The 18,266-nt window shown below is 46.9% G+C and overlaps 1 protein-coding gene across 12 annotated transcripts in view; it reads left to right on the top strand.

Moving 5' to 3' along the window:
- Window positions 1-18,266, top strand: part of KCNMA1 (potassium calcium-activated channel subfamily M alpha 1) — a 725,292-nt gene that overhangs the window by 225,128 nt on the left and 481,898 nt on the right. Inside the window, exon 3 of one of the 12 annotated variants that reach the window (XM_035022567.1) lies at window positions 4,379-4,866. The exons of the other annotated variants lie outside the window; for them this stretch is intronic. Within the exon in view, the coding sequence (XP_034878458.1) occupies window positions 4,379-4,627 (249 nt within the window). The 3' untranslated portion in view covers window positions 4,628-4,866. Of the gene's footprint in view, window positions 1-4,378; window positions 4,867-18,266 lie in introns of those variants that run through there. 12 annotated transcript variants of the gene reach the window in all.

Below are 18,266 nucleotides of genomic sequence, written 5' to 3'. Positions count from 1 at the left end.
TGGGAATTCTGCAGCAGGGTCGCTCCCTACATCTCCACCTGCCTGCATCCCCTGCAGTCAGCCCGCCCGGGCCCTGCCCAGCAGCCGAAGTCCAGTCCCTGCCACGGAGGACACGCGTGGTTCGGGCCTGCAGGCCCTACATCTTGGCCACACTGGCTGTCATGTGCACTGCTGGTCCGCAGGCCACGTGCTCTGCGAGCCGGCCTCCCCAGCGCCTTCTGTAAAGAGCAGCTGTTAATTTTACTAGCTGGTGTGTTGGCTCCTCTGGCCTCCCCTGTGAAAATGAAGGAGAGTTTCAGAAAGGAATCCTCGGACAGCTCTGGGGAGAGGAAAACCTCCTGGCCCAGGAGCAGGCTGCTTCATCCTGGCTGTTTGTCTCTGACTCCCAGGGGCCTCAGGGCTCTGGTGGCAAGTGCTCATGCCCCATTGCCTCTCTCCTCCGGGTTTCCAGGGGCAGGAGGGGGAGGGAGATGGGTGCCTACGTTGTCCTCCCATCTTATCTGTCTATTCATTCATCAACATCCATTCATCCATCTGTCCCATCCACGTGCCTTTATTGGTGTTCCCCGGCACACGGAATTGAATGTAGCTCCCGGCAGATGCCTGATCAATAAGGTAGGGCACGGCAGGGCTCTCCCGTGCCAGGCACCCTTGCTTCTATTCTTTCTGCTGCAGCTTCTGGGTGTGGGCTGGGAGATAGGAGCCCTCCCCCTTTGCTGAGCCAGCATTCTCTGACCGGGGGCTTCTACTCTCTTATTCTCCATCTGGCTCCTTGTGTCTTTTTCTCATTGGATTGGAACCAACAAGGAGGATAGGTAGAGCACTCAGCCTTCCCAGCATCTCCCAACTCCTGCTTTTCCTCTCTCCCTGGGACATGCATCCTCAGGAAGGGAAGCTGAGGGCTATTGTGCATGGTCCCGTAGGGCACTTAGGGACCCAGCCTCTGCAGCCCTTCTGCAGAGTCCCAACTTGCCCCTCTCTAGGGCTTTGACCCTGAGCGAATAGCTTCATTTTGGTGCCTCAGTTTCCTCATCTGTCCAGTGGGCATAGTAATAGTCCCTGCTTAATCTTGTAAGGATTTGATGCCTCCGTGTGTATACGATGTTTAGAATGGTGGCTATTACCTGGTGAATGCTTACTAAGCATTAGCTATTATTACTTTGTCATTGTTGTGAGAGCCCAGTGACATGTCACGGAGGAAATGGGCTGGTGTGGAGGGAGTGGAGAATAAATCCTTTCCTGCAACAGAGATGGAGCAGCCCTCGGACCTCACCACACTCAGATGTCCTTTAAGAGTGCCGAACCAGTTCCGGGCCTGGCCATTTGAAAGGGCTCTGAGTGTCCCAGGCAGGCCCTAGTTTGAGTCCAGCCAGCTGATGATGTTTGCTCCATGCACACAATTCCGGCCCTGTCATTTCTGAAGCTGGCTCATGCCAGCCTGACTCACCAGTGTCAAGTCGGCCAGGAAATTCTCACTTCATATAGCCTCCCGGAGCCGGCCGGGGGCTGCAGGGCAGACCAGGCTCACCCTGGGAGCCGTACATCGTAGGAGTGTGTGTCATAGGAAATGCCTTAGCAGGATGACAGATGGGTCTTTTACAAAAAGGGTCAAGTGCACTCACCGTGGTCCCTATGTCCAGTCCTTCCGGGATATGGGGCGAAGCTGACAGACACAGAGCTGGTTTCAGAGAACACATCATCTCCAGTTTATGAGAAGATGTCTTCAACGTTCAGTTTGGCGGGCGGTAAGCACAGATCTGTTGGAAGGATGCGGGAAAGTGTGTTGTCACCAGAAGAGGACACAGATTCTGCTGTACATGCAAGGCATCTCCTTTGAGCTATTCATTCATTCTTTGAAACATTCCTGGAAGATCTACTCGGTGTCAGATGTTATTTAAGGCACTGGACACATGTTAGTTCTTCTAGCAAAATCTGCAAAGTGAAATCATTCAAAGTGTTGAAAGTGTAAATGTTATGCCTGCATTTTGCTACAAGGCTCTGGGTGGCAAGATTTTTGAAGTATACTTTGGTCATAAATCGGAGCCCATGACCTCTCCATCCGTCCTTGGACAGGCCTGGGAGCCCGACTTTTTTAGTCCTGATCACACATCCTTTGTATTCCTGCTGCTGGGCCCGAGGGGCCTGAGCAAATGTGTTTCTATGACTGATGTTAGACTAACTTCCCTTTTCCCATCCGGTCAAAGCTGGCAACCCCTGGAGGCTTCGTAGGAAGCAGAATGCCTGTATTTAGAGCATACCCTCTTGTGCCGGGAGAGTTTTCTCACTTGGCTTTCCCCCCAGGGCCTTTGGAGGATGCTGAGGGTTTAGCAGCCCCTATTTGCCAGAAAAATACCCTGGTGGACTCAAATCTCCTTAGAGCCTCCATTCCAGCTGTGTGGAAGTTTGTTTAGCAGGGAGACTCAAAAATAGGGATGACGCGGATGACAGAGTCGCCAGCCGTTGTCGTTACTGGGGGCACGTGCTTGCAGAGTCGCGCTCGGGACCGCACACGAGCTGATGCTTCCCAGTTTAGTTTACTAGGCTATGTTTAGGACGAGGCAGACTGACTCGTGCCTGCAGGCCCCAAACATCCCAATTGGGTGCACTTAGAAGCCCCATTTTTAGGGGTCTGGGTCCAGAAGGAGGCCTTTTCCAGAAAAACAACTACATCAGGGGAATGACAACAACAGAAATCCACCATTTGCCCTAAAAATTTTATTGCAAAAAATGTTCTCTAGCACTTGCGTAGTGAGGGAACTAGGGCAGGACATTTGCCTGTCTGTCTTTCTTAAGGAATTAGGGCACTCGAGAACTCCATTAAATGCACACAGGCCTTTTAAGCAGCAGGCCCATGTTTTTGCTCATCCAGTTAATTTTAGTTCATACAATTGGCCTGGCACTGATGTGGAAGATCACAACAACACCGGGAAGCTGGGGCCCTGTCTGAATGGAAGCTTGGTTCTCAATTCCCAAGCCTACTGAGATACAGGTCTTTCCCTAGGGCTTGGGTGGTTACCTGTCAACTGTATGTGCCGCCTTCCTGGGCAAGCAGACCTCTGGGCCTTCCTTGTTTGCTGGGCACAGGTGAATCCAGAAGCTGAATACACAGGTCATGCTGGTTTCTTGCACCTGTGGAGAATCCAGGGTCCAGCAGATTGCTCTAATGGATCGAGAGACCCTCACCTTCCTAGGTCTGTTCCCAGCCTGCCTCAGCAAAGAGACTGAATTTTGACCTTTTCCCCATTGCTCTTTTTAGCCGTTTTTTCTTTCCTTTTGGTGGCTCTTAGTGAAGTGACTGTCCTTAGGGAAACAGGGAGCAGCTCATTAAAAAAGAGAGAAGAAAAGACCCTGTTTCTACACCACCTTCTCTTAAATTCAAGTTTCGCTTACATTAAAAATAGCTTGAAACAGAGGCCGAATTGCAAGAGGGTGGCATTTCAGAGGGCAATGTGCTGGCTCCCTGGTTGCCACACACGCCTGCTAGGTCCATTAGCCTCTGAACCCAGACTTGCACAGGAAGGCGTGCGGTTTGGAATCCCACTGGGAGAGATCCAGAACATTCTCCTAGTGTGTCATGCTAGATCTTTCTGGAGCTAATTATATCAGCTGGGCACTCAAGGGGCCTTCTGCCTGGGATTGTGCCTCAGGGGTGGAAAATAACTTCCTGCAAAGGAAAAGGGTTGTTTTCAGGAGCTGCCTAATCCCACAGGCACCTACATGGGCTCCTGGGGAAGCTGCCATAAGGTTATTGTCTCCCTCTGAGCCATAAGGTGGGCAACTTGGTTTCTTGGACCTTAGACCTATCCAGGAGGAAAGATCATCAGAAAAAAAGAAAAAAGTTTGCTCCCCTAGGTTCATGTAGTGTATCTCTCTGGGCCTTGGGGATTAGTGACAGTGTTTGAGATCAATTTGGGAAATAAAAGTAAAGGTGACAATCACTTTCTTTCATCTGAGGAACTGTGGTCAGCAGAAACCTAACTGGGTTCTTATCCTGGCTCTGCTGTAACCTTCCTGGTGACCTTGGACAAGTCAATTCGCTTTCAAGGTCTTGGTGTCTCTAGAAATGAAACAAGAGGATGGCAATAGTTTGTTCCCTTACGGTGTTTTCTCATTCCCTCTACTATCCTTCAATCCATAAAGGCAGTGAGGGTTTACCTCTGACCTGTGTGCTCTTGGCAATGTGCTTGGCGCTGGGAGAGCTACAACAGGACAAAGAAGAGTAGTCTTTTCCTCATCTGCTGGAGCAACTGAAGAGAACAGGAGACAGGCCGGGGCGTCCCTGTGGGGCCCTCCCCTGGCTTCGTGTTGCATTTAAAAAAACTCTCCCTGTGTGAGAGGGCCTCTGCCTTACACTCACCTAAGATTCTTTCTCTCCCAGACTCCTTTCCAGGCGGATCTCGATATGCAGAAAGGGAAGCATCTAGCAGAGGGAGCAGGACCTGTGTGTGACTGTGGAGTCAGGCTGGAGGAAGGATGCCCTACGAGGAGAGGTCATCTCCCAAAGGCCAGGTCCTCCCAGGGGAAGTGGGCTTTTTTTAAACCATTTCAATCTTGGATCCTCCTTGAGTTGTCTTTGAACAGTCAGAAACCTCCAAGGGGATCGTGCTGGGACTCGGAACCACACTAGCACCAACATTGACTTTAAGAGAAACCTTTCTGACCGAGCGGACTCTGTCTGGGGAGACCTTGGGTGACACACAGCTTGTGTCCTTTGCTGTGACAGAAGTGCTGTTGAAGCAAGTCACATGTTCCTGGAAGCCCATTCCTCTTCTGGGGGTAGAAGCAGTACCTGTAAACATTTCAGAGGAGGCACACTAGGGATGCCTGGGGGGCTCAGTCGGTTAAGAGTCTGCCTTTGGTTCAGGTCATGATCCCGGGGTCCTGGGATCGAGCCCCGTGTCGGGCTCCCTGCTCAGTGGGGAGCCTGCTTCTCCCTCTGACCCTCCCCCGCTCTCATGTGCTCTCTCTCCCTCAAACAAATAAATAAAATCTTAAAAAAAAAAAAAAAGGCTCATTTATTTAAAATAGTGAGTGGTAGAAGCACCCAGAAGGGCTTGAGCAGTGAGGAAACATCACTGTCATGAAAGTTATTTTTTTAAATCTTGGGAGCAAGGTGGCATACCCTGGAGGCTGGTGGGAGCTGCCAGGCTAAGCCCAGACTCACAGCAAGGGTGTGAATGCTGTGGGTGATTGGTGGATTGGGCATTGGGGAAATTCCCCAAATGAAGCTTCATTTTGGGTGAACTTCAATGAGCTTAAAAAAAACAACCACAACAAACCCTTGATTGACTCTTTCAGTTTAATGAACATGGTTTAAACAAAGACTGTCCGAGTCTTTGGGAGTCTTTCAGTTTAATGAACGTGGTTTAAACAAAGACTGTCCGAGTCTTTGAGCAGCTTCCTGGATGCTGCCTTATAAAACGTCACTGTTCCAGTGACCTCTGCCCACTTTGCAAACCAGTGGGTGTATCTGATTGTTGCCCCAGAAAGTTTCAGTGCTGGGTCCAGAGGGAGTTGCTGTGCTGGGGGCTCGGGGTCATTGTCATCAGGCAATTGTGGAGGCAACTAGGTGAGCCATCCTTCCAGCCGTCAAAGATACAATTCCTCTTCCCTGGGGTGTGATAGAGAGATCCAGATAGACCAGAAATAAATAAGAAACTAGATTCTCTTTCAGTTAACGCTCTTTCAGACACAGCCTCTGGTGCTAATTATTTCTGCGGTAGATTTTGTCAGACCTCGAATCCCTCTCCTTTTGCCAGAGGTGGTATATTTTAGAGATGCAAAATGACATGAAAAAACAATCCACTTTCCTGAAAGATAATTTTGTGTACATTAAACAGACACATTAAACCATTTATAAGCGAGCTGTTTGTTCTTAGGGATCGGGAGGAAGTCTAAATTTCTAATTTCAGGCTCTTTAATAATTTTCAAAAGAACCAACAGTAATAATTAAATGTCTTTGAACTTCCCTAGGCTGTCTTCTATTCCATGATTGCAAAGCATTGGAAAAGAAATAGAATTCTCTACCCTGATAAGCTCCTTAGAGGGCGGAGGGGACGGCCTCGCCCCGAGAGGTGCTTTCTAGCAGAATTGGGGGAATGGAAGGTAAAGAGGCTCAAGGAAAATGCCCAAGGTCACTTTCAGAGCTTCAGACATGGAGTGAGGGCCTAAAAGCTGGTGTTTTCTTCTTAGCCTGGGCTACTAAGTCTTGGGAGAAGGCAAAAGAGAGAAAGAGGTAGAACTTAGTTAAGGGGATTTGTAATGAGAATCTGTGGGACGTGTAGCATTTTGTGGCTTTGGTGTTCAAGGATTAGAAGAGATCTGGTCCAGGGATTGGTGAACATGTCATCTCCTGGGCCCACTCTGATTAACTGGTAGTGGTTCCAAGAATGCTTTGCTGAAGATTCAAGGCTCGGCAGCAGAGACTAACTGGGGCTCTGCTCTCCAGACTGCTGTGATCGATTAGTGATTCCTGTCATGAGCAGCTGCTTGAAGGGGGGTAGTACCAGTGTTATTTATGCCCTATGATGCCCTAGGTATCTCTGTTCTAGGTCATTTTCCCTAAAGTTCACTTCGTGTGTGATTAAAGTGAGGAGGCTTGTCCAAGGTCACATAGTCCCAAGCAGCATATGGACAAGAACCCACGTTTCCCGACTGTCTAGCATTTGATACCCCAGCTCCATTGGTTAGGTTCCAGAGGAGCAGAAAGTTGTCAGCTTTCTGATGAGCCTTCTTTTTCTTTTCTTTTCTTTCTTTCTTCCTTTTTTTTTTAAATGTTGTAGCCTGATTTCAGTTTTTTTCCATCTGGAGACTTGCTTTAGTGTTTGGAGAAGCAGAGGGGGTGGATTTCAGGTCCACAGTGATTCAACAGATAAACAGAAATGCAAGCTCCGTTTTCCCATTCGTGAGGTCCGCTCACAAAACGTCTCTTAAGCACGGAGCACGTGCCGGTCATGGCCTTTCCCAAGGCGGAGCTTTGCCCTTGGCCTACTCCCGGGTTCCACTCTCCCGATCTCTGCGGATGCCTGTCCCCCCGCCCCGCTCCCTGACACTCTATGAAATGCTTTTGGTGGGGGCTCATGCATCATCATTCCCTCTAAGGCTTCAGAAGCCTCACCTCCTCTTTCTTCCTGTTTTCTTCCTTAATGTTTTATCTCTCAGGTATTCATGCTCACATCTTAATGGTTGTGCTTACAAAGATAAATACGTTTTGCCTCGGACCAAGAGCAGTTTCTGCCCTGACTTAAATTTCAAAGTCTGCAAGAGTGGCTGGATGGAAGCAGGGTAGAGTCCTCGGCTTTATCCTGGGAGCCATAAAAGTTTGCTAAGATTTTATTGCCTCCATCAAGATGAAAATGGGATTCCAAGGCATCTTGGGCCATAACTCACTTCCAAACTCCCTATCCATCCCTCAGTTCTTGCCCGCCCCCTTCCAGCCTAATGGGGATGGGCATGGAGAGCTCCAGTAGCAGGGAGACCCAGGCTGGGTTGGGATTCTGGGGTTGTGAGGTGTAGGGCAGTATAACAAGCAGGACTGCAGTTGCACGTACCAGGCAATCTTTCATGTTTGGGGTGGCTGGAATCCTTTGTCAGCCTTGAATGGTGTCTTCAGTAGCCAGCCACACAACTGCAAAGGGCTTCACTTCCATTTCCATGCACACTGCTCAGGGGACCTTCACGGCTCACCTTCTTTAGAAAGCAGTGCTGTAAGGAGCCCAGGTGCTGTGCTGGGTGGCCAAGAAAACACCCTGTGAGTGCTCCCTGGAACTCGTTTCTGATTTGAGTGCTTGCTTGGTGGGAAACTGATACAGACATCTCGCATCCTGGCAGTAACAGAGTCCTTGAACTTGCCTTGCTGCTGCCTCCATTGAGCAGCCTTGCTCAGTCCTTGCAGAGTCCTTGAGCAGCCATGCTGCTGCCTCCATTGTCCTGGTGGAGGCCCTGTGACCTCCTCCTTCCTCCATTTATAGCAATGGCTGTGTCACTCTCCCCATTTGCTCCATCCCCTCCCTTTGGCCCCTCCTTGCATGCCACTGCCAGATGCCCTTTGCCTCCTTAAAGCCAGCTTTGCTTTGGTTCCCGCATGGCTCAGGGACCTTCAGTAGCTTTCCATGTCCTCAAGCCCAGACTCCTTATGCAGAGGGTCAGGGCTCGCCATCCTCTGGCCCCTACTCTCTTGCCAGCCAGTCTTCCCACTCTTCTGCTCCACACACACTGTGTGTTCAGATCCTGCTCACCCTTATGGTGCAGTGCAGGGTCCTCCTTCCTGTGTAACCCAGCACTCTTGTACCCTATTCACGTACACTTGTGTGGGTGACCTGTGTGCCCTATTAAAGGCACTGACCTAATGGTTCAGGGCACGGGCTGTAGAGCCAGCCTGCCTAAGTTTGACTTCTGCTTTGCCAGGTACTTGTGTGACCTAGGGCCAGTGACAGGAGCCAGTAATAGTACCTACCTCAAAGGGATAGTATGAGGACTAAAGAAGCTAATATTTATAAAGTGCTTAGAACTGTATCTGGCACAGACTAAATATTATATAAATTGTTTGTTAAATAAATACAATAAACTTCAAGTTCCTTGAGAACAGGAAACATGTATTTTAATATTATAATCACCTTTGTCTTATACTGAGCTAAGATAAAATCCTGAGCCAGATTGCTGTGAGAATGAAATTTAAGAGAGAAAGAGAGAGAGGGAGAGGGAGGGAGGGAGGGATAGAATACATGTGAAAGCATGTATTTGTCGTTTGTTCATTCAACTGATATTATTGAGTATCTGGAAGTACCAGGCTCTGTGCTCAGTAGTTGTTAATGATCAAAATGGGATGAGATATGGTCTCAATATTTAAGGAGCTCACCACAGTCTAGGGGACAGGACAGAGATGTAAGTCTGTATCTGAACATGTTGGCTCTTCTGATCTCACCCCCATGTTACAGATGAGAAAACCAAGGCATAGAGATTTTCTTAGTAACTTAGGCAAGACCACATATCCAGTAAGCTTAAGAATTGGGATTTATTTATTTTTTTTAAAGATTTCTTTCTTTATTTTATTTTAGAGAGAGAGAGCGTGAGGGAAGGGGCAGAGGGAGAGAATCCCAAGCAGACTCCCTGCTGAGTGCAGAGCTGGACACAGGGCTTGATCTCATGGCCCTGAGATCATGACCTGAGCTGAAACCAAGAGTCAGACGCTTAACCGACGGAGCCACCCAGGAATCCCCAGAATTGGGATTTAAACCTAGATTCCTGTGACTCAGTGGCTCAGGCTCTTTCCACTGTACCATGGTGCTTCTTATTCAAGAACAAGTGAAGGAAGAATGCCTAAAATAAAAAACACAGTAAACAAGAGGTGTTGGCGAGGATGTGGAGAAAAAAGGAACCCTTGTGCACTGTTTGTGGGAATGTAAACTGATGTGGCCACTGTGGAAAACCGTACGGAGGTTCCTCAAAAAATTAAAAATGGGATTACCATACGATCCCATAATTTCTCTACTGGGTATTTACCCAAAGCAAACAAAGACACTAATTCAAAATGATATATGCACCCCCTTGTTTAGTGCAGCATTATTTACAATAACCAAGATACAGAAGCAACCCAAGTGTCCATTGATAGATGAATGGATAAAGAAGATGTGAGATATATATATATATAATGGAATATTACTGGGCCATAAAAAAGAATGAGATCTTGCCATTTGCAACAACATGGATGGACCTAGAGGGTCTAATGCTAAGTGAAATAAGTCAGTCAGAGAAAGACAGATACCATATGATTTCACTCATGTGGAATTTAAGTAACAACACTGACAAAGAAAATAAAAGGGACAAAACCCAGAACAAACTGGAGTTTGCTAGTGGGGAGTGAAGGGGTTAGGGATAGGTGAACTAGGTAAAGAGGATTCCGAGTACATTTATCTTGATGAGCACTGAGACACGTATGTTGAGTCATATTGTGTACCTGAAACTAATGTAACACTCTATGTTAATTATACTTCAGTAACAGCAAGAGAAAAGGATGAGTGAAGGAAGGAATGAATCTGTGAAAGAATGAACTGGAAGATCCCAAAGACATGGCTCCAGGAAGAGAAACTCAAAGCAGGGATTTGCCATAGAGGGTGCATTCCACATCAGGTTGGGCGGGTAGTAAATCCCTGAGGCCGTAACCATTTGTCCAGTCAAGCATTGACTATGGTGGACAGGTAGCACAGTTTCATTGTTTCCCTTTTGGGGGCCACCTCACCCCTTTTGTCACACTGTGATGCCCTTCCACCGTTTCTCTCTGAGACGCCCTTCCACCGTTTCTCTCTGAGACAAAGTTGGTTTTATTTCTGTCTCCTTTGGGTCATGCTGAGAACAAGAAGTGAAGGTGATGATGGATGGAAAGAAATACTTAACCATTTGCTTTTCAATCTGCTTTCATCATAATGGGCCCATTTGGAAGGCTTCTGTAGGTACAGGGACAATGTCCTTTGGGCTTCATCAGCCACTAAGTGATCAAGGTGTCAGGAAACAGTCTGGAGTGAGGCTGGCTGGTTTCCATGGCAACCACGGTTTGCCTCAATCCTGCCCACACACGCTTCTCTCCTTTCACATAGGCATGTGTTTATTTATTATTGGTTTCACCCGGGAATACCCGAGTGGTTACGTAGGTGCTGTCTGTGCTTCCGTTGCTGAGGTCACTCTCAGTTTGGACATGGACCCGCAGGTGGGCGGTTAGAGGCACAAGATTTGTCCCATCAGGAAAAGCTCTCCTTTAGGCTCCCAAGCTTCTGCTGTGTGTGAGCATGATGATGGAGATCCCCGGGGTGGGGAATGTTAGAGATGTGGATCTAGACCCATTAGAGTCAGACACTGTGTAGGGTCCTGCAGTGAGTCACAGGCTTCTCTGGAGGGCTCATGGTGGCGCACGTACCTTTCATCAACAGATGGCTTGCTCCTCTCCCCTGGGGAGGCCCGGGAGCTGGCCGAGAGCGCGTAGGCTTGAAGAAGCTCCAGACCTAGGCTGTCCGACATGGGAGCCACTAACCTCAGGTGGCCATTGAGCACTTGAAACTTGGCCAGTCCAAATTGATGTGTGCTGTAGGTATAAAAGCTAGTATGAAAAGAAAGATGGAAAAATATCATGAATACTTAATAATTTTTGTATTGATGGCATCTTGAAATGATCACATTTTGGACAACCTATCTAGAACCTAATTTAGGTTAAATAAACTTCCTTATTAAAATTAATGTCACTTGTTTCCTTTTATTTTTTAAAAATGTGCTCTTAGATGGGTAGTGGTGAGGATTATACAGTGTGAATGTACTGAATGCCACTCAACTGTTACTTAAAAATGGTTAGAATGATGAGTCTTACATTATGTATATTTTACCACAATTAAAAGAAAGCAAAAAGCAAAAAAAAAAAAAAAAAAAATGTCTGATGGGAAAAGGACCGTCTCTTCTAGGTCTCTTTCTTCGGAGTCTTGATCATTTTTCCAGAAGTCCCCAGGACACTTTCCTGTTTATCTTATGGGTCAGGAGTGAGCTACAGGTGTCATCCTAAACCAAATGCGGACAAAGGAATGAGACCACCCGATTGGCTCAGACTAACTAGGTCTACCCAGGAGTGAGGTCAGGATCTCTTGTGGTGAGTTACCCATATACTAGAAAAAGACCAAGACTTCTGAAGAAGGAACAGATGGGAAAATGGCAGCCAACACTGCAACCTTAAAGGAAAATGTATAAGAAAATCAATGTATCTGAGCATTAGGTGAAAGCAATTTGAAGATTTCCTTCCCCATTTGGAATATTACTGTCTCTAAATCTGTTTTTGGTTGTAAGTAAATCGGTTAAGTGTCAAAAATATGTGCCTCCTACGAAATTTAAAATTACATATGTGGCTTGTATTATATTTCTTTTGACAGCGCTGCTCTCTAGTATTAGTGGATAAAGGCAGGGTCTGGGCTCTTCTCTCCCCTTTACAAACTTTGTGACCTTGGACAAGCTGCTTTACTATGTCTTGATTGCTTCTTCTGTATAATGGGAATAACACCTATTTCATCGGGTTATGAGTGGAGTTGATACATGTAGGGCACATAGAACTGTGTCTGGCACATAGGAAGAATCTAATGAAGATCAGCTCCCATCAGGCACTGCATGGGGGCCAGTGGCTGTTCCAGGAGCCTCCAGACCCTCCCCAACCTGCACACCACCGCTTCTTTGGCAGGAAGAATGCTGACTCTGACACACAAAGGAATCACCCCAAAGGGAGCTTTTAATCAGATGTGATGGTGAGTGCTTGTTGGACTTTTCCTAGATAAATGGCCTTCTCCTGAGGCTTATATCAGCTCCATGGGAAATAAAGAGGGAAGAAAAGGTCCACAAATAGGAAACCCTTTGTTGGGTGCCACCTCATTAGGACGGGTCTAACTTAACTGAACTCAAGCCTATTGTGCCCACTTGTGTGGTTCCAGGAGAAGAAGGTGTTTGAAGCCAGGTGGCCCAGCGTCCTTGCTCTGAGTCCCACTGAGACCCTTATGACCCTTTGTAGGGGTTTGTGGCTATCAGGAGGGTGTCTTGAGGGTATCTGAGGGGAAGGAAGGCCTGGATTTAAAGTTGTTTCTAAGTCAACAGTTGAAGAAAATAAAATCACAAGTGAATGTGTGATTGCCTTCACAATTATTTGGGACCAAAGGTATGCATGCAGGATTTGTTGGGATCTCCAGTGGATGTGGGGATGTTCTTCATGTCATTGAACCTTAGACTGCAATGATTAGATCTTGAAAGACTCCCATCTCAATTCAAATTGCTGCCTGTTGGGGCGCCTGGGTGGCTCAGTCGGTTAAATGTCTGTCTTCAGCTCAGGTCATGATCCCAGGGTTTTGGGATCGAGCCCCATGTTGGGCTCCCTGCTCAGCGGGGAGTCTGCTTCTCCCTCTGCACTCCCCTCCCCCGCTTGTGTGTGCGCGCTCTCTCTCTCTCTCTAATAAATAAATAAAATAAAAACAAATTGCTGCCTATTGCTTAGAGAAGTGCTGCATCGGTGCTAGAAGGCTGCATAGGGAGTTCTGCAAAGACAGGGACTGAGGCTTGGGGGGGAGCAGAGGACGTGCCCAAGTTTGCATAGCAAATTAGCACCAAGCATCACACTTTTCCTGAAGGAGCTTTCTTTGTATTTTCTGTAACTTTCCACCACTTTTTAGCAAATTTCTCCCTATTTTAAATTACTCCTCTTTCCTGTTTTCTCTTTTTTCTTTATAACACTCATAGTTTTCTAATATATACTCTGCTTATTCATTTTATTTATTATGTATCTTCCCCCATCCCCACTAGACGACATACTAGCTCCATAAAAGCAGGGATTTTTGTCTCTTTGGACCACTGCTGTATCCTTCGTATCCAGTTCCTGGAATACAGTAGGTGCTGACCCAATGAATGTTGAATGAGTGGATGAGAGCCTAATGGGGTCTCATAGGTCCATCTTGGTGTAAGTCATCTTTCCTTGGTTGTCTAATTCAGAGCCCCTCGGAGAGAAATATGAATGCCATTTTCACCCCAATGGAACTCTAATGTTAGAAAGGCATAGAGTTGCTCAGGAATAAGCTATCAATATTGACTTCCTAAGAGGTCCTAAGGTTTGGGACTGAGTGTCCTCAAGTCATTTCACATTGTCATGCCCACTATTCTGTTTAAAGTAAATAGGGTGGATACTTGGCACATCCTTCCTTCCAAGCAGAGGCATCTTTAATATGAAGTACCAGCAGGGATTCACTAGGTTAAGGGGAGAGGAACAGATGTTCTGAAGGAACGGACTGCTAGAAGCAAAGCTGTGAAGGCCAACATACATGATCCTTCCTTCAGCTGACATTCATCTGAGCACTTACAACATGATAGGCTCAGGCTGGATGTGGATCTATGGCTTGCTCGTGAGTACTTTTGAGGGACGAAACATTCATGAGTAGGACACTAAGGAGAGAAGGATGCACATTTGCTGCCAGTTCCTGAAATGTGCCTTCATTCTTTGGCAAGGTAGGCTGAACAAGAAAGTAATGCTGGAAGACGGTCTCTTCAAAGGAGCCATGCCTCAGGGCTCCAGATGAAAGGATTCCTTTGTAAGGGAAATGAAGGAAGGAAACAGAAGTGATTCTGTGGTTGAACCATAGGCTGAATGATGACCTGGAATAAGGGGAATGCTTTAAAATTAGATTCCAGGCTGGGTTTTCTAAAGAAGACTCATGGGGAGGGGGACCCACTGAGATGGAGGGCTCTGTGCGGAAACCCAGGGGCAGGAAGGAGGTGCAGTGTGTAGGTCTTTGATAGAGACTGAATATTCTTTGTGTTGGGCATGACAGGAGCCTGGTGCTGAATATGACACCTTTAACCTAATAAAGACCTTTCAAATGATGTTCTAAAATTTCCACATATTTTTGTTTATACACACAGTCATTCTTTTCTCCCTCTTCGTTACCCCAGCCCATAATAAACGGTACTATTTATTAAGGATTTATTAAGTGCGGCGTTTGGTGCCAGGTGCCCTCCCTCCATTACGTGTAACCCTCACATTCCTGCAATGGGGTGGAATGTTCATCCCCATTCTAAGGACTCTACAGGTGAGGAAATTGCCTTGGTAAGTGGCAGGCCTGATGGAAATGCTGACCCTTGTAGACGTCAAATGTTTTCTGTTGAAAAATAATGTGGCGTGGCATTCTGGGGTAGGGATGTGGGGCAGCTGGCGCGTGTGCTGGGTGTAGTCTTGACGTGATCTTACCTCATCAAGGAAGCAGTTAGCGGGAGGTTACAGACCCTTTAACTTCTGTACTTGTAAATCTGTAACATAGCTTTAAAAGCTTTTGGTGCTAATCTTCCAAATTAGAGGTCACTTTATGACAGTTGCTCTTTATTTCTCATTTTATGGTTGTCATTTGGTTGGTTGACTGTTTTCTTTTCTGCCTACCTATGTCTGGTTTTCTCTGCCTCCTAGATGCCTTCTTAATCACTTCTCTTTTCTATCACTCTTGTTTTCTCTGCCTATATATTTATTCATCTGTCTTCTTTACTTTTCCTTTTTTTTTCTCTGTACCTATTAGTATTCCTGAAATACCCACAGGAAAGAATTCTTGTATTCTTCTTGTTAATTAAATAGAAGGAAGTTTTGTGCTTTGGTTTAAAAATTGATGATTTTAATCCTTCTCTCTTTAAAATACAATAACATTAGGTTGCTTTTTTCCTTCATTAGAACCAGAACTATTCTCTACTGGACAATGGTCTTTGGTCGGGGTGTGTGGATCACAATTTTCTGTTAACTACTCTCGTCGAAGAGTTCTTACTTGGCCTGTTGTCTTTCTCGGTTATTTATTACTCAGTTTAAGATAGAAATCATTAAACAGACAGTGTTTTCTATCTATGGTGTCAGGGGAAAGCCTTGTCATTCCCCAAACATCAAATGAAACAATGCTTAGGAAGCAAGAAGCTCTCAGTAGAAACCAGACAATTACCAAGGGTGTCATCTGCACCTCATTTTGGTGTTTGTAATTGAACAGTGAAAATGAAGGTACATGTAGGGGCCATGGAATAAGGCTTTTAATTTGAATCAGAGGATGGGGCCAAGAGCTGTCATTTACAACATTATACAAATAGTTCTACAATGAATAGTAATTCTGTCTTCAAATTACTTCCTTATATCCTTCCTGCCAAGTGATCACCATAGTTTAGTGGGTTTATAATGAAGATAATAGTGCCTTATATTTGCACATAGTACTTTTCAGTTGTCAGCATGCTCTCTCTCATAACATTACCTTATTTGGCACTTGAACATCTCACATGTCCTAAAAGGAGTGAGACCTGGAACTAAGATCTTTCCTTACAGTGTGGAAGCTGGAGATCAGAGAGGTGATGTCAGTTGCCTGATGACATACAGCATACCAGTAGTGACAGTTGACCTAATCCTGGTCTCCAGATTCCTGAGCCAGGTTTTTTTTTTTTTTCCCCCTGAATGCATATGGCTGGAGGGAGACATCACACGAGCATTTGTGCTGAAGCCAGAGAACGGGGAGCTTGGCAGAGTGAGCTCTCCAGCTTGGTGGCCCTCACCTTAGCAAGAGACAATTCTTTCTCTCCCTAAAGGCTCAAGGCAAAAGCAAATGTCTTAAATATTTCATAGCTAAGCCTTTGCCCCAAGACCTCAGGTACTTGTGAGATGAGGGTGGGGTCGAGGGGAAGTGCGAACACGTGGTCTCCAGAAGAGCAGCGGCCTTACCACCTCGCCGAGGTCTCTGGGAACCCTTCCGCTTGGAGGGGTGAGGCAATGCATTTTATTGTCATGGCTCATTGACTTCTGGGCACTCTGGGGCTGTGGTGACCAGTGTCGCTTCAGGTGGATGAGGGCAAGCATGTTCAGAACCGTGGCTTCTTTTCTCAGACTTGAAGCAATTTAAACACTGGGGACTTCTTTAAACTTAGTAAAAGAAATAAAGCTTCTTTGCCTTTGTACCCTAGGATTGGAAGCTCATCTGCTTCAGGCACTAAAAAGGGCAAATGCTCATTTAAGGAAGCTATTATATGCTATCAGTGGCTTTCCATGCTTATTGAGAGCTCGCTAAGAGTCAAGCAGGGGGTGAAGTACTTAGTGGGCCTCCTTTAACCCTCGTGCCCAGACCACGAGGCAGACACTGTTAAAACTGCTGTTTTATGCCAGGTTCAGAGTGGTTGAGTAACTTGCTGATGGTTGCACAGCCACTAAGTGGGCTGACTTATGGCCCCTCCTCCCCAGGATCTCTAGTAGGAGAGATCTTTTAAGGCAGTTGCTTTCATACTTGTAAAGGCCCAGGGCTCTGTGTAAATGGACAAAAACCTAGCTGCTTGGATTACAGGGTTGGGTCTGGGGGGAGGCTGGAGCTCCACCTATGCCCCCTTCTCTGGAAGCCCAGGTGGGCCCCATCTCAGATGATGCTGCCTATCAGGCCTCCACTTCCCTCCTCTAAAATCAGGAGGAGTTCCTGTCCTCGAGGCAGGGAAGACCAGCAGCCATTGCTCCTTGGCCTACCTCTTTTTCCACAAACAGGAATCACAGAGGGATTGTCCTTGTCCTTGGAAGTGGGACAGGACGCAGGCCTCCTTTGTGAGGCTGCAGATGAGACTGCTGGAGATTCGGGTCCTTCGCAGCAAGGCCCTTGCTTGGGAGAATGCACAGGTGGTAGGGTTCTGAAGTAGAAAAGGCCATTCTGGGTGCAGGTTGGGCAAAGGTGACCTGGGACTTCTAAGGCAAGCTGGTTCTGCCCCAAGCGGGCCAGGGAGGCTGCCCTGGAGTGCAATGTGGGCAGACCTGCCTTAGATCCCACTTGTGCCCCCTTCTTTTCCGGCTGCCCCCTCTGTGCCAGGCTCTTTGCCAGGCTCTGAGCAGGCCCGAGGGCGTGTGGGCTCGGCCAGCTCCCTCTCTTCTTCACGTCACTGCCTAAAAGAACTTACTGGCGTTTTAAATCTAAATGTTCCAACTCTTCATTTGAAAAGTGAAGCATTTCATGTTTGGCTTTTTTTTTTTTTTTTAATTAACTTAAAAAAAAGCTTATGCAGCAGTTGATAAAATAATTATTTTGGAATTGGCCATTTATCTTCTAGAAAAAAAATGTTTCTCTTTCGTTATTGGGAAGAGCTTCCTCTGCCCTCAGGGTGCTCTTCCAAATAATGCCTTGAAGTGACCATCCTTCATCATTTGTGTTTATCTGAACCATTGAAGGCCCTCAGTGACTCTTTGGATAAAAATGTGGGTACCGTCGGGGCGCCTGGGTGGCTCAGTCGTTAAGCGTCTGCCTTCGGCTCAGGTCATGATCCCGGGGTCCTGGGATCGAGCCCCGCATTGGGCTCCCCGCTCGGCGGGAAGCCTGCTTCTCCCTCTCTCACTCCCCCTGCTTGTGTTCCTTCTCTAGCTGTCTCTCTCTTTCTCTGTCAAGTAAAAAAAAAATGTGGGTACTGTCAAATTGCAGGGTTCCCTCGGTGTGTTTCTTTCTTTCTTTTTTTTTTTTTTTTAAAGATTTTTATTTATTTATTTGAGAGAGAGAGAGCACATGAGAGGGGTTAGGGTCGGGAGGGTCAGAGGGAGAAGCAGACGCCCTGCCGAGCAGGGAGCCCGATGCGGGACTTGATCCCGGGACTCCAGGATCATGACCTGAGCCAAAAGCAGTCGCTTAACCAACTGAGCCACCCAGGTGCCCCCTCGGTGTGTTTCATGGCCTCATTTGTTTCTCCCCTGTGCGCCACCCCCCCCCGCCTGTGCCCAGGACTGACTGTCCCAG

This window comes from Mirounga leonina, unplaced genomic scaffold (genome assembly GCF_011800145.1).
Source record: "Mirounga leonina isolate KUSES-001 unplaced genomic scaffold, KU_Mleo_1.0 Mir_114, whole genome shotgun sequence".
In the NCBI taxonomy this organism is placed as follows: domain Eukaryota; kingdom Metazoa; phylum Chordata; class Mammalia; order Carnivora; family Phocidae; genus Mirounga; species Mirounga leonina.
The sequence above is the reverse complement of the archived record's forward strand: the minus strand, read 5'-3'. Positions and strand labels throughout refer to the sequence as shown.